The 15,893-nt window shown below is 48.5% G+C and overlaps 2 protein-coding genes across 3 annotated transcripts; both read right to left on the bottom strand.

Annotated features, from left to right (window-relative positions):
• Window positions 1-238: 238 nt before the first annotated feature.
• Window positions 239-2,838, bottom strand: LOC123120867 (uncharacterized). Its single transcript, XM_044540846.1, has 3 exons — window positions 2,605-2,838; window positions 1,390-1,794; window positions 239-1,297 (listed from the first exon to the last, which is right to left on the bottom strand). Exons 2-3 carry the CDS (start codon window positions 1,789-1,791, stop codon window positions 239-241), a joined length of 1,461 nt encoding a protein of 486 aa, XP_044396781.1. The 5' UTR covers window positions 1,792-1,794; window positions 2,605-2,838.
• Window positions 2,839-7,146: 4,308 nt separating this feature from the next.
• Window positions 7,147-11,612, bottom strand: LOC123125407 (protein PIN-LIKES 7-like). Of its 2 annotated transcripts, XM_044545905.1 has the most exons (10): window positions 11,559-11,612; window positions 11,270-11,414; window positions 11,078-11,157; window positions 8,762-8,886; window positions 8,478-8,602; window positions 8,221-8,388; window positions 8,035-8,154; window positions 7,845-7,945; window positions 7,666-7,718; window positions 7,147-7,593 (listed from the first exon to the last, which is right to left on the bottom strand). In XM_044545905.1, the coding sequence occupies exons 2-10, from the start codon at window positions 11,402-11,404 to the stop codon at window positions 7,283-7,285; spliced, it is 1,218 nt and encodes a 405-aa protein (XP_044401840.1). In that variant the 5' UTR covers window positions 11,405-11,414; window positions 11,559-11,612; the 3' UTR covers window positions 7,147-7,282. The 2 variants fall into 2 exon arrangements, with proteins under 2 accessions (XP_044401840.1, XP_044401839.1); XM_044545904.1 differs by having other exon boundaries at window positions 8,035-8,388.
• Between the last annotated feature and the right edge of the window lie 4,281 nt (window positions 11,613-15,893).

Below are 15,893 nucleotides of genomic sequence, written 5' to 3' on the forward strand. Positions count from 1 at the left end.
TCCGGTCGTGCTGAAGGTAGATTCCGAAGACACGGAGGTAGCCGGGATAGTAAGGAACCTCCTGGCTATCTTGGCCATAATTGGGTACCTAGGAGCATTGTCTTTCCACCAACCAAGAAGATCAAGAGCCTTGTTGCGAGGGGCAACCTCATCCTCTAAGTAGTTCCTCAACTCACTCTTTGATATTCTTGTTGAACGAGACGATAAGAAGGACTCGTACCCAGCTTGAACCGGGATACTAGGAATGTTTGCAGAGGAAGATGAACTTTCTCCATTTCCAGCTCGCTTGAGCAACATATTTGTCATACAAGGCCGCCAACTCTTTCTCCACGATTTTGATCTCAGTCCTAAACCTCGTACTTCCTTCTCCATATAGTTCTCCAAAGGCCCACTCTATGTAACCCATCTTGTACCTAGGATCAAAGATGATAGCATTGGAGTGAATTAGAAAGCATACGAGTAAAAACAACAAGCATATGAGTAAAAAACAGCAACCATTGGAGTAAAAACAGCAACCATATGAGTAAAAAACAACAACCATTGGAGTAAAAACAGCAATCATGCACTCGGCTCGTATTGCCTTCCTTCCAATGGGTTTATAATTTGGATTCATGCACTTCATTAGAATGTTGAACCACTCATGTTCAACCATTCTAAATGAATACTCATGCACACATATCATCTTAGCAATAAGCTCCTTGACGATTCCTTGGTCGTACTCAATAGAGGGGTGCATTGTTGGACCACTTGCTGTACTATTGATTCTGCGCAATTCAAGAGTTGTTTGGATGGCATCCCTAGCCATCTTGGACTTGTAACACTTACATTTTAAATGATACCTTCCAATAGATGAGGTGCTAACACCTTGCTTATACGCATACTTCTTGTCGTTACAATAATTACAAACAGCCTTCAACACAATCTCTCCAGTCTTCTCATCTGGCTCCCTGACCTTGTGAAAATGGGCCCAAACATCGGATGACATCCTAACATGAGCATTGGCTCTTGGCCTCTTGTTCTTTTTCCTTTTCCTTTCTCTTGCCTCCTCCTCACTAGAGACAACATGCACAAGTGATTCCTGGGACATAGTGTGACCTTCTAGTTCATCAGCTGATTCCTTATACCCATCTGATGTATCATCATCCGACATATCAGCACCCGCTTGCAATGGAGGAACCACAAACAGATTCTGCTCCTCATATTCCTTGTCCTTGTCCTCATCCATGTCCTCGTCCTCGTCGTCCTCCTCCTTCTCCTCGTCCTCGTCGTCCTCCTCCTTCTCCTCGTCCTCTACCACCTAACACACATGAGCGCACAAATAAGGAAAACAACAACTATATGGTTATATGGAAATATGGCTACATCAAGCATCAAGTAAAGCAATCATACAATAGTAGATGCATGAGGCAGCTCGGAGCCGGTTGCGGAGCCGGAGGCAGCGGCTTCCGCGGCACGCACGCCGGCACCGGTGCGGTCAGGGAGACGCGGAGGAGGTGGAGGGTGTTTTTTTAAGCTACAAATCAACTCTCCCATTGGGGCATTGGGAAAGTCTTTCTCCTTCCTAATCTGCACCTTAGGTTTGCTCTTCTTCCTCGGAACCGGCAGAGGCAGCGACGAATCTTGCCTAATTAGGTAATTCAAACTCTTTTCCTTTGCCTTTGCCTTCCCATTCGCCTTCCCATTCTCCTTACCAGCACCCTTCGCCTTCCCATTCTCCTTACCAGCACCATTCGCCTTCCCATTCTCCTTACCAGCACCCTTTCCCTTCTCATTCCCCTTCTCCTTCACCATTCTCTACAAAAAAACAGCACATAATATCCACAGTCAGTACATCAACCATCAAGTGCAAATAATTCATCTTCTTCTTGTTGTAGCATAGAAAACCTTGTTCGGCACATACTGTCTACTCTCTAGAACTACATCTCCTGACCAAACATGTTAAATCATCTAGTACTAGTGCAAACAAGCATATGGTCATCTAGCAATAGTGCGCAATCAAGCATTTTTTCAGAAACTATTGTCAGTTGTCAGTATAATCTCCTGCCTAAAGTTTGCTGTTGAAACACTACATATGCATATACTGGCATTCTCTTGCACTTGCTAGAATGCATTCAGGCATGCCATTGCCATCAACCGTAACCATACGATTCACTGTCAGTCACCATAGTAGCAAACGCCATCTGAAAATTCATGTTCGTATGTGTTTGTACAGTGATGTTGCCTCTCAAATTACTAGTGTATCAGCGGAGCTTTCCTAGTTGTTCTTCTTTGGTGAATCTACCGCTGGTCTCTAATATGTCATGCACAATGTATAATGCACAGAAATATCCTGCACACTATTTAATTATTATAGCATAGAAAACCTTGTTGAAACACAACATCTCCTGACTAAAGTTTGCTGTTGAAACACTACATCTCCTGAAACTCTTACATTAGTTTAGAAAATTCAAAAACTCTTAGTGGGACAAAAGTTTCTTGTTCAAACACTACATCTCCAGATCTCCTATCTAAGTCTCTAGCACTGAATCATCTCAGTTCGGTAGATTCATCTTCAGAAAATTCAGAAACTCTTAGTGGGACAAAAGTTTCTTGTTCAAACATTACCTCTTCCTCTTCGTGGCGCTCGGCGAGGAACCAGGGAAGGCGGGACCGATGGCGTGCTGGCCTTGCTGCGTCCCCGACGTACACGTGCTCCTCCAGCTCGGACTCGGACGAGATGGCGCTGTCGGTGAAGGGGATAGGCCGCGGGTGACGGCGCCGTTGCCTTAGGGTTAGGGTTAGGGATTGGAGAGGAGGAGGCGCTATGAGGAGAACGAGAAGGGAATCGACCCAGGAGGAGGGGGAATGGAACGAGGGGAGGGGGGTCGCTTGCTCTGTCTAGCCAGATGGCCTTTTCATGGGCCTTGCACCATCGGTCCGCTCGGTCGGCCCGGTTAAAGACCGGACCAGACCGAACTTTTCACGGTCTGTATTTCTGGGCCCGGACCATCATGTTTTTCTACCGGGCCTGGACCGCATGGTCCGGTCCTGAACGGGCCACGAGCGGGCCGCAAAACTTGCTCGTGTGGTCCAGGCTGACCCACCACGTCTGGTTCAGCCGTGGCCTTTGCGCCAAGTTCACTACTAGGAAAAGGGTTATAGACAATATGCACACTAATAGCGCACCAGACATGCGGCGCGCCACTACTATATAGCAGTGGCGCACCGTGTGCTGGTGCGCCATTAGTGTGATAGACACTAATGGCGCACCACAACTATGGTGCGCCACTACTAACAATTTTTTTTCTTTTTTCCAAAAATACTAATGGCGCATCGTGGGGCGGTGCGCCATTAGTGTCTATCACACTAATGGCGCACCACAACCATGGTGCGCCACTACTAACAAATTTTTTTCTTTTATTTTTTCCAAAAATAGTAATGGCGCACCAGTCACCCCGTGCGCTACTACTATCATTTTTTGTTTTTTTTTGCAAAACTACTAATGGCGCACCACCAGCTGGTGCGCCATTAGTAAGCAGAGTTACTAATGGCGCATTTTTTTGGTGGTGCGCCATTACTAACCTGGGACCAGCTAGATATTTTGGACAGCCACCTACACACTCACTTTTCCCACTTCATTCTCTCCACCTCCTCCTCCAAGCTTGTCTCGGGTGCCTCCTCCTCCTCACCTCATTTGCATCATACATTCATCCAAATTAAGTGGTTAAATTACCTTTTTTTTGATAGGTAACTAAGGGGAAAGCTTTTTTTATGTTGTAGATCTACTTTTTCTCCCTCCAACAACGTGCACATGCACTTTTTATGGCCTAGCTAGATCTATGTATGTTTGTGGTGTTGCATATGTTTGTGGTGTTGCATATATGTTTGTGTTTGCAGGTACCGGTATTTGAAATGCGATAGTTGCCAATATTTTGCCAGAATGTTGATTCATTTCCGTTTCGGCGAGAATTTTGGCACTATGCATTCTTTTTGGTCCTATTTTTAGGCAAAGTCATGCCAAATTTTTTCTTGGTTCTAAAATATCGTTTTGCTCTACCCCGCAGGCGATCATGGTCCGCACGATGACCGAAGGCCTGCTAGTGGCGCACCTGTTATGGTCAATATCGTTTTGCCAAATTACAATATCTACAATCAAACTCCTCAACATTATGGTCAATACGTGCCACTAGTGCACGTGTTGAACTACGGTAACTACCATGGAGATACCCTGGTAAGATTTTTTTACTATTACGACATCCGTGCATCTTTTCCATACTTCTAAAACTAGTACATCATTGCTAACTATGAAGTTATTACTATGTTTTTCAACAGAGAATCACAGAGGATTGTGTGCCTCATTTGATGTATCAGAATGGCAGCCTTCATGTTTTGAACATATATCCAGGTCATCCTACGAATCTCAACTATCCATACCGGATTTCTAGAAGAAGTGGAGACATGCTAATCAGAGAATGGAAAAAATGTATGGACAGTCGTAAGGAGGTTCTTGGAAGCAAAAGGAAGCGCCGCGCAAGAATTGGAGACAGGATGATCTCCATTCTTCATAATGGAGAGTCAGGGTCTATATTATTTTATGCTATTTTACCTTAAATAGGGTATTTAGGTCCTGCCTAATACTGATGATCATGTGCTAAAAACAATTAAGTAGGGTTGGTTCGATGACTATCAGGATGATGATCGTATGACTTGTTATTAATAACGAGTAGAAGTGTATGATGATGATTAGTAGGACTTGTTAGGATTAGTATTACTTTCGACAAACTCGCTACCCGCGGTTTCGAGACTTGTAATGTTATAACTTTGTTCGGTATTTGAAATTCGGAGACTAATATGATGAATTGTATTCGGAGCTAATCTTTTATTGTATTCGATAAATCTGTTGTTCATATGTTGTGCTCTTTATATTATGTGCAGTAATATGTTTTGTAAACTGTGCAAAAATCAGAAAAATCCCTAATATTCATACTAATGGCGCACCACTCAGCACACTAATGGCGCACTGCAGAAATGACACTAATGGCGCATCACCCCCAGTACGCCATTAGTATGCTAAGGCACATGGGTAGATATGGCCCCTGGGAGGCATACTAATGGCGCACGGTGGGCTATACCAATGACACGCTGCGTGATGCACCATTAGTATATCAGATACTAATGGCGCACCAGGGATGCGCCATTAGAATTAAATACTAATGGCGCACCAGTAGTGCGTCATTAGTAGGCAAAACTGATGCGCCATTAGCAGGCCTTTTCCTAGTAGTGGTTGGACGGCTGGTTCCGCTCCCCCGCCCTCCACGGCCTTGAGGTGCTCCGTTTCGCGCCTACACTGCGCGTCGTCAGACTGTGCGGCTGTGATTTTCAAGATATTAAAGCTACCCCGGCACTTCGTCTCCCTCGGCTGAAGCAGCTCGAGCTCTCTTGTGTCGCCATCCCGGATGCGACCCTCCACTGCCTGCTCGCTGGCTGCTCTGCGCTAGAGAGCCTTCAGCTTGATAATATCCAGGGGCTCAGCTCCGTCCGGATCATCTCGTCCACTCTAGGGACTATTGATTTCTCTGCTTCTTACTTCAACGTTGAAGAGCCCCTGCTTCAGGAGCTTGTCATTGAGGATGCACCTTGTCTTGAGAGACTGATCGTACATGGTGGCCTGAGGATAGTCAGAGTCCTTGCGGCGCCGAAATTGATGGTGTTGGGCTGCCTGTCTATCAACAATTATAAATCTGTGAATGGAACAATTATGCAGGTAAAACTTGCATGCATTTTGGCATTTTCTACCCGCAATCTATTGATGTGTGTTTATCGGTTTTCTCCAGGAAACTATCCCCATTAGCTTGACTGCGTCCGGACGCGCAGTGAAGGTCTTGATTCTAGAATCTATCGGCCCCAATCTAGATGAGATTGTTGGTTTTCTTAGATGCTTTCCCTGCTTAGAGAAGCTATACATCGAGGTGAAAATCTTTGTTGTTAAATCTAGCCACATGGAATTTAACTTTGATCAACAATATATTTGGACGTCTTGTTTGGACGTAATATTTAGTATACTTTGGGTAAAATAACCTCCACAACAAAGATTGTTGGGTAATTTTCTCCCTAATTGTGCAATGAAAAATCTGATAGTCAAAACTACACGTAGGAGATTTTCAAGTTAAAATGAAGTTAGGGGGCTACATTATTCAATAATCCCCTAATTAATTCAGTCAGCATGCAAATACAACTAATCCTTATGTAACTAGGTGCCAGCGATGAGGAATCATTTTTTTTTAACACGCAGCAAAATTACTCCTTTTATCACGACCTAAGTGGCCACCAATACCGATTTTGTTCTTTTGCAGTCACGCTTTAGGAAGGATATGAAAAATGTGTGCGAATATAACACACTCGATCCCATCGAATGCCTCGAACTCCATCTCAGAGCAATAGTATTGAACACCTATGAAGGCAAGAGACCAGATGTTAACTTTGCCAAGTTCTTTGTTCTGAACGCAAAGGTGCTCAAGGTAATGAAATTTGGTGCCAATGGTACCCGCAATGATAAATGGGTGGTTAAACAACGTAGGCGGCTACAACTGGATAATAGGGCCTCTAGAGGTGCAAGATTTTATTTTAAAAGAGATTTGGATATCCCCAGCTTTTGCAATGACTATCGCTTACATGGTATGTAGACAGTTGATCCCTTTGGTAGCTCGTAGTGCAAATGTTGTTGCCTGGTATGATGCCCTTTCAGTGGACTCTCCCGCAAAAAACAGTAGCCTGAAGTATACTGAAATTTAGAAGTCTGCAAAGCCAGGGGATATAAGTGTCTATGCTCTTTACATACTGAAACAATATGTTTCTATCCATGAACTATACTGGAATTCAGAAGTCTGCAGAACCAGAATTCAGCGAGTTCAGAAGTCGGCAGGGGATTAAGTAACCACAAGCCCTTACTTTGGTCTCTGAAAGTGTATTTAAAAGAGTCTGTATTGTTTGCAAAACTGTCTTGCAAAATATGGCTCAAATTAAGTGTTGTGCAAACTCTGATATCCTTCGATTATGTAATGAATTAGTTCTTGATCATTCCATCACAGAGATCCATCCAGTAGTGCAGTCTGTTGCAAAAGCAGGACAGGCTGAAAATCGGCAAGTATGTTTTTTGATGAAGAATGGAGTATTATTTTTAGTATACAGAAAGAATGGCGTATCTACTTACAATTACACGCTCTGTAATGAACACTTTATAACTGAAATCTAAGGGAATTCTCCCTGACCCCTTACAAAATTGAAATGTTCATGGTTGCCTGCTTCAGGAGAGAATGGACATGAAGACGGTGGACCAGGTGGTGAGCGCCACGGTGGCGACGAGGTACGTCCACATGTAGATCACTGAGCATTCCTCCTGCGCCACGTCGAACAGCTGTGCCATGGTACCGATGTTCATAGCGGGCGGCAGTGCGAACTGCAACATCAGCACGTACCGGTAGAGAGGGTCATGGGGAAGGAACCCAACCCCGTGCGCCGCGCGGACGACGGCGATCCCCATCATTGGCATTGCCACGTAGCGGATGCAAACGATCGCCACGATCACCGCGCGCTTCAGCACCGACTTCCGCAGCCCTGCACAGTAATTTTCAGGGTGAGTTCAGAGAATTGTTTTCGGGGATCGACACTGTGCGGACGAACTGCCACCTTGTATCAGGTTTCCTCCCAGAATGAGGGTGATGCAGGGAATAGTGCCATTGCTGCAAAGGGAAGTACTTGGTCATTGGAGTGAGACTGAATGAACACTGAGTAAGTTCAGATCTTTCGAAATGAATACGGGAAAAATTATCATCTGCAGGTAGAAAGAGAGGGATGAAGATTCGTACCCCATCAAATCGAGGGAATCCTGGATGACTCTGAGAGGGGCGCCGTCGCCGATGATCAGCGACTTGAGCCATGGCACTAGCCCAACGACGAATCCAATTATCTGTCAGGATGCAGTTGACACCATATTCAGTCAAAACCCCCTTTCCCCTTGAAAGGATAAATGTTGTAGTTTTTTAGGGAGAGACATACCGCGGATATTGTCGGCGGCGTCATGAGCTCCTGGACGAGCTGGTGCAAGGCCTCCGCCAGGTTCGTGCAGAATCCTTTGTTGTCGGCGATGTCGCTCTTGCCCGATAATAGTGGAGCTTCCTGCATTTCTGCCTCGGTCAGTTCCTCTGAAGATGCCAACCAACATGGACGATCATGAGCACTTACAATTTGGTTCATCTCATTGCGTTCCTCGTCGCCGGCATTGAATCCCTCGAGATGTTCCTCATCGCTGTCAGCCGGGCGCTGGACGCACTTGGACTGCATCTTGTGGTACAGCGTCCCTGACTTGTGCATCAGGCTGTAGGTGTACGTCCATATGAACAGGCCACCAAGCTGCATGCACACAGGGTCAGAGTGAGATTCAAAGTCTGAACTCTTGCCGTCAGAGAGCAGTAAGTGTACTAGAAGCAAGCTGTGCTTACAGCCATGGACAGCGAAGAGTAGGGTAGCCCTCGCGAGCGGCACTGGCTCCGATCGTTCCCGAACGGGTTGCCATCTTCATCGCAGACAGCCGGGACGATGATCAACAGCAGGTTGCCGAGATTTCCTGCGATATTTGGTCGACACTGTTAGGATCAACAAATTAAATAGTACTCCCTCTGACATCTGTAAACAGATATAAGACGTTTTATGTCACTAAAATAGTGACTACTTCGTACGTACAAAGGATGTGTGTGGCAATTCAAAAGTCTGAAACTGTGTGTACCTGTTGAGCAGAAGGCGGTGATCAAGTCTTGGAAATGCGGCGGTGGTTTCAGGATCTTGCACGCTATCCAAGAAAGGGCGCTACCCACTAGGAATGTGATTGCTATGTTCACCGGCATGAACCACCTGCAATGCATAGCGAGCACAAAAATAAAATCGGCCCAGTCGCATCCAAGCAAGAGCATCTCCAGCCGAGCCCTCAACACGCCCTTCCCAGGCGATTTTCTTGCGCCGGCGCACAAAAATCGGCCCAGACGCCCAATTTTCGCCGGCTCGGGCCGAATTCGGCGCCGGCGGATCCAGGCCGAACCCGGCGCGCTGGGGGGCGATCGGGGGCGCCGGGCGAAATGGTTTTGGCGCGAAAGAGCCGCGGGCCCGCCGAGTCAGCGACACTCACCTCCTCGTCCTGCGAACGCCTCGGTTTCCCGCGGGGAGTCAATGCCAAGGATGCCCGCATTGATTCCCCGCGGCGGCTCTTCACGGGCGGCGCGGCGCCGCCTCACTCCCCGCCCCGCGTACACACGCCTCCCCGGCGGCTATAAAAAGCGTCGCCCCCCCCCCCCTCCCGCCATTGGCCACAGACACCGTGCTCTCTGTCTCTCTCTCCGCCGCCGACGAACCTCTCCGTCTCTCTCTTCGCCGCCGACGAACCTCTCCTCTCTCCCAGCCCCATCCACGACAATGTGCGAGCGGTTCCCCCGCGACGGAGCGGCGGCCTACGGCTTCGGCCGCCGCTCACTGCAGACGTGGGAGGTGCACCTGCTTTTTGAGGCGAACATTCCGGCGCCTCCAGACATACGCGCTGGGCCGACAGGATGGAGGCTCAGCGCCGGAGGCGTCCCCATCCCCCCCTGCCAGATGTCGTCGCGCGCCCCGATTACTTCGCCGGCGAGGTCGACAGCGTTCGGTCGTCGCTGATCGAGGAGCAGCGCGCCTCCCCGCAGTACGCCGCTGACAAGCACGAGGCGTGGGCGGCGTACTTCCAGCGCCGTCAGGAGCAACGCCTCGCCTCCACTAACGGGGCACCGGTGGTGGCGGGCGGCCGGTGGAACAGAGAGGGGCGACACCTGTGGTGGTCCGTCCCCGGCCGGACGCTCCGCGAGGTTCTCGCGCACCTTGAGGGCGGCAACAACCCGCCGCTCACATACCCTCGAGGACCGGTCGTCGCTCCGGTGCCCCGCCGCGGCGCCGGGCAATGGATGCCAAGGAGGTTTGTCTCTGGCTCGTCGTCCTCATCCCGTTCCTCCTGCCACTCCTCTTCCCACTGCTCCGGCTCTCCGGCGGTGTTCGGCGTCAAGGCCGAGCCCGCAGCGGAGACCCCGCTCGGCCGACATCGTCGTCAACGAAGGCGGCCGCCGCGCCTCGTCCTCAGCTCCTCCCCGACTCGTCAAGCCGAAGACGGAGCCAGGGCTCACCATCGTGAAGACGGAGCCCGGGCTCGCTGGCGGCGCCAAGGAGGAGGCGCTCGACGACGAAGCGGCCCTCAAATGGGCGCGCGACGACTGGCTGCAGACGGAGAGGGAGCGCCAGTACGCCGCCCTCGCGCGTTTTGAAGCTCGTCGCCGTGGTCGGGACGAGGGAGGCGTCGTCGTCCTCGACGATAGCGACGACGACGCACCGCCACCGCCTGTCCGCCATGGAGCCGCCGGGCAGGGGTCCAGCACGGGCGGCCGCGCCATCAAGAAGGAGAAGGCCGACGACGACGGCGGCGACGTCGGCGACTACGCCGCGCTGATCGGCTTCTTCGCCCCTTAGATTGCTTTTTTTAAAATAATTTATGTAAAACACGGAACATGTTTAATATGAATACCAAATTTGCCGAATTTTAGCCGAACTTTCCTGAATTCAATTTTTTTAAAATAAAAATAAACGCGTCTAGGGGGCGACCCTGGAGCGAGCGGCTGGAAACCCGCTCGCCCCCGCGCCGATTTTAGCGCCGGCTCGCCCCCAGGGGCGCGTAAAATCGCCGCCTGGGGGGCCAACGGCTGGAGATGCTCTAATACTGTAGAAAGTTACTCCGGAGTAGTAACGGCATGAACCACCTGCAATGCATAGTGAGTAATACTGTAGAAAGTTACTCCGTTGTAGTAAGTGTTTTTCAGACAAAAACATGTGCAAAGTTGACAGTCAGCAAAATGTTGCTCCCTATAATCATTGTCGTGGTTGAATCTAGCTTTGTGTGGCATATATTCGTATTTCGTTGGCCAAATTGACGATTGCATGGGCCTCATAAACCGGGAGAGAGGAAGTAGTAATTATATCTGCACATTTCTTGGCTCTTGGAAACTCCGATCCGGAAACTGATGATTCCACTTACCAAGAGATGACGTCGGAGAGGGTGACGGTCTTGGCGAGGCTAGCGAACATAAGAGCAGGGGTGAAGACAGTGAAAACAACCTGTGAGAGTGAGAAATGGTGAGCTAAGGTCGTCTCAAACAGTATAGTATAGTAGTAGCTGAATTTTGTCCAAAAGAAAAAAGAGAGGGTATAGTAGCTGAACTTGGGTCACCTTGTTCATGTCCCTGTGGGCGCTGGCGGTGAGAACGTTGCTGTACCCTGATGCGAGGAAGGCTCCGATGACGCCGACGAGCAGGACCTGGACGATCGGCATGGAAGCCACCGCGAGCAGCGACAAGAAGCCCATCGTCCTGGCCCTGCAGATGTAATCAAATTGCCATGGCCGAGAAGAAAAGAAGGAAAGAAGGGAACGCGGCAGGTAGGAGATGAATCTCCCAGTCCCAGTCCCAGAGCCAGAAGAAAGAGAAGCAAACTCGATTGTATTAGTTAAGCTCAATCACCTGATCCTGAAGAATGCGCGGCGGGGCAACGGAGTGGTCCACCGGAGCGGCTCCAAGACTGCTCGGTGCCGTGGACGCCGTGGAGACAAGTGGTTTAAATAGCCATCGTCGATCGAGACACGTACGTAGGCAGGCAGGCAGGCGGCCTGGGACGGAGAAGAGATGGCGCCTACACCGCATCAACCGCCGCAAACACATACGTACGTCCATCTGTAGCTACCTAGCGACTCACCACCCTCCTTCCTGCTAATCGGCCCCTCCACTTACTTAAAACGCACATGGTCGGTTTGGTTATCTGTCTGCCCGATCAGCCGATGATTGTCTCACGTCTGGTGTCCCCTCTTGCTTACGCACGAGCTAGAGGAAAATTGGACTCAACTCAGCGTTGGGCATCTCCATATGGCGCACATGAGCAGCCTGACAACGGGGCGTCGAGGATGGGTGGGTTCAGTGACCATGGGAATGCTGGGCGCGGTCGCAGCGCACAGGGCGTCGGACAGCAGCCGTCCGCGGCGTCGCACACGCGCACGACGGCGCACAGGGCGTCGACCAGCAGCCATCCGCGGTGTGGCATACGTGCACGTCGTCGCACAGGCCGTCAGCTAGCAGCCTTCCGCGGCGTGGCGCACGTGCAGCACGTGCAGAAGCCACATGAGCACCGGCGGGAGCAGCTGCCACTGTTCGGTCATGGACAGTACAGGTAGTGCATGCTAGGTGTTCAATGATATGGCCGTGTAAGGCAATGTGAGAAGGAAGAGGCAAGATAGAGAAATACCGCTACGTGCACGAAGACCGATCAAAACCGTGCTGATTCACCAGTAATACCAGGTCAGCTGAGATAAGGGACTAAAGTTTTCTGGTTTTCACGAGTTAGAGGTGCAAGTTGTCCGGTTTTAAAGTTGAGAGACTAAATCTAGACTTCGTCAAGAGTTGAGGGACTAAAAGTATTCTTTTCTCTATAGGAAATACATATATGTTTTTTTCTTGCGATGAAAACTTCCGATCTATTCATCAATTGTCAGGGGAGTACAAAGAACACCAACGATGACTACAAGCACTGTAGCGAGCCGAAGACGTGCCGCCTCGCCCGTGGTCGTCGAAGCCGGGCAAATCTTGTTGTAGTAGATAGCGGAAAAGTCATCGTGCTAAGGCGTCATGGGACCGGCGCACTAGAACAGCAGCCGTCGCCAATGAAGAGAAGCGTATATCAAAATGAGCAAATATGTAGACACATAAACTCAAACGAACGAACAACGGATCCACGTGGATCCACCGAAGACAAACGCCGACCGAATACCACGAGATCAGTCGGACAAACCTCCACACACCATCCGACGATGCTAAAATCACCACCAGAATGGGGAGCTAGGCAGGGAGGAGTTTATTCTATCTGCAAAGAGCAGTCGCCGCCTCGCACCTGTAAGCAGGACACAAACCTAATAATACTAAAAAAAATTGATAGCAAGTTTCTTACAAAATGTTCATCATCGCATCACCGGACATAAAATGTTTTTTTATGATAATTACCGGACACAATATGTTCATCAACAGGACCAAGCCTAAAGGATAGGAGTAGAATATAAACTATTTACATTAACGAGAAATCTATCTGTCAAACCACGTGGGTTTTGCAAGAGTACCGACGACCCAGCTGCCGTCCAATCTTCATCATGCGGTCGCATGCAGCTGGTCCCCGCTCGTCCTGAGCCGTCGCGATACGAGTCTCTGTCTCCCGCATGTACATGGGGCGAGCGAAAGGACATAGGACGTACCTCCATGAGTGTGACGGGGAGCTGTCGCACGGCCTCATTTATCTAACATTGTGGATGTTCCATCATTGACAATATTTATCTAACGTTATGGACGCGTTCTGTTTCAAGCCAATATTGTTAGCAAGCATGTAGCCATAGGCACCATACGTCCATACATATAGTTATTTTGAAGCTTAGGTAGTGCAAGTATGTTGGTAACAGTCGCTTCTTATTTCATGTTTGTAGGTACATGATTGTGTATGAAAAATAGTAAAACTCTGTAGTTAGAGAAGAACAAAAATGGCAATCACATGTATCACTCAGGTACAGATCGATCGCATCAGATACACACTTGGGAACAACATACCTGCAATGAACGGGAATTTGGCCTATCCATGGTTCTTTTTTCATATGCTTATTTTTCATCCGGTTTATTTTTGTCTCACCTCCCATCATCCCTCCCACGTTAATTTCTTCTTCTTAGCACTTAAAAACGAATCGCGTCTAATACTTCTTTCATTTATTCGTGCTTGCTTTACAGGTGTATTCAATTCAATCATGTAAATATTTGGTAATTAAAAATTTAGAAGTAATATCATATACATGAGATCACCTTCCAAACAGATCACCTCCCTCTCCGATTTATTTCTTTCATCGATCCCCTTCCATACTTAGCTCCATTATGAAAAAAAAAAACAACTGTCGAAGCTACGCCCTCACGTGATCACGTATCACAATGAGAAAGTTTCTTATATTGTTTCCTTATTTAAATGTATTTCTCTACTTCTAATGGACAACTTGGTAGCCTCCATTTCGTCCGGGTTTTTTTTGTCTCAACCTCCCATCTTTGTTTGGTTTTCTTTTTCCGTCCCTCCTCACACCCCCTCCGTAACACCCCCCTACCTAACAAGAAAAAATCGTACGTCAACCACGTAAAGAGGCCCCTCGCACAAAAAGACGGACGAAGACCATGTATCGATACCTCCTCGCACGAAAAAAAAGGACGAACCGGGAGCTAGGTCCTCGATCTATTCGATACAAGGATGGGAACCACGCCCCAGCCGCCATCAGGGATCCCTTCGCCGTCGCTGATCTATACGCTACGTCGACGAAAACCACGCCCTAGCCGCCATCGCGGATGCCTTTGGCGGCACCGAGGTCATGGACGAGCCACGACAGAGGTTCTAGAGGAGACGCCGCCACCTTCATTGCAGACCTCCAGGTCGCCGTCGGGACACCGCTGCCGAGGGCCGCTCATCTGACACCCTTGAGCCGCTCTTCTTTCTGAGGCCATGGCGGGGAGGCCCGTGCGCTTACGCGTGCTCGTGTACGACCAGCACTCCCGTGGGCAGGCCACGTGGCGTGCGCCGCCGGTGTCCCGATGGCCGCGCTCTTCTCGCAACTCTGCTTGGTGGACGCCATCTACGGGGAGGTCTACGCGGGCCGCTTCTACCCGTCGGCCATGGAAGGGGGCGCGTTGCGGGGCCTGCTGAGCGATGGATGTGCCGTCAGTTTGTGGCATCGCTGGAGTCGTACCGGTAGACGACGTCTTTGTCAACTCGTTCCATGAGCTCGAGATCAAGGTGATGTTCAATTCAAAGATGAAAGATCATCTTATTTATCAAAGCCCCGTTTGTTTTGTTTTCTGCACAAACTCTATATTATGATTGACTTTACCATTGCTGCTCACTTCCACATTTGCTGTGATTGACTATTTTCCTCCCAATATGATTTTACAACTAGCTTTTCTGTTCCCTTGTAAATCTGCAGCAGAGGGAGTTCAGTTCAGATTGTTTCAGTTTTCTCCAGTAATAAAATAGTCTTCCTTTTTGCTCCTGGTTGCAGAAAGTCGATCTGTTGGGGCAAACATGGGAACAATGTGATTGCTGAATTAATTCAAGATCATGTATGTAGATCTTCCATATGTCATATATGAAATTTCATAACCCTATGTTTCCCTTCAGGCACCAACACACCAATAGAGCTATCAATTATTTTGTATCCAGATGACATAATGAGTGAAAATTGGTGCTCTTCTGACCTCTGTTGGAATCAACATTGGTGTGTGTATACTTTTTCTGTCATTCTATTCCATTCTGAGGAAGCAGCCACTAAATGTTAAGGTCTATTTTGGGAGAAGGATTGCTGAACAACATAATAGGCTCCAAGGGGCTTTTATTTTGGAGATATTTGTTTCGTCCCACATAGGAGCAGCTGCTGGAATAGAAATCAATTGCTTCTATACAGGTAAGGCATTGTTTGTACTCTTCTTACATGGAAGATACCTACTTGGTCTCATACTTGAGTGCATTTGCTTGGTGGTGTGCTTCTCTTTTTTCTTGTAGTGATCCAGAAGGGTCATCAATTCTTTCGTGTGATGCATTAGCCTTTTTTCTTTTGTTTTTGGGATAGGCTATACTTGTCTAAACAACTGTGATGGGTTTACATATTTGCAAAAAATTTATTTCTACATGTGTAGCTATACCGGCACAAAGAAAAAGGGGTGTCCCTAACATATTATCGAGTACAAATCTTCTACTATATTATATGTATATTCAGTCTGATTGCTAATTCAGAAGTCTTC

Source organism: Triticum aestivum, chromosome 5D (assembly GCF_018294505.1).
Source record: "Triticum aestivum cultivar Chinese Spring chromosome 5D, IWGSC CS RefSeq v2.1, whole genome shotgun sequence".
NCBI lineage: Eukaryota > Viridiplantae > Streptophyta > Magnoliopsida > Poales > Poaceae > Triticum > Triticum aestivum.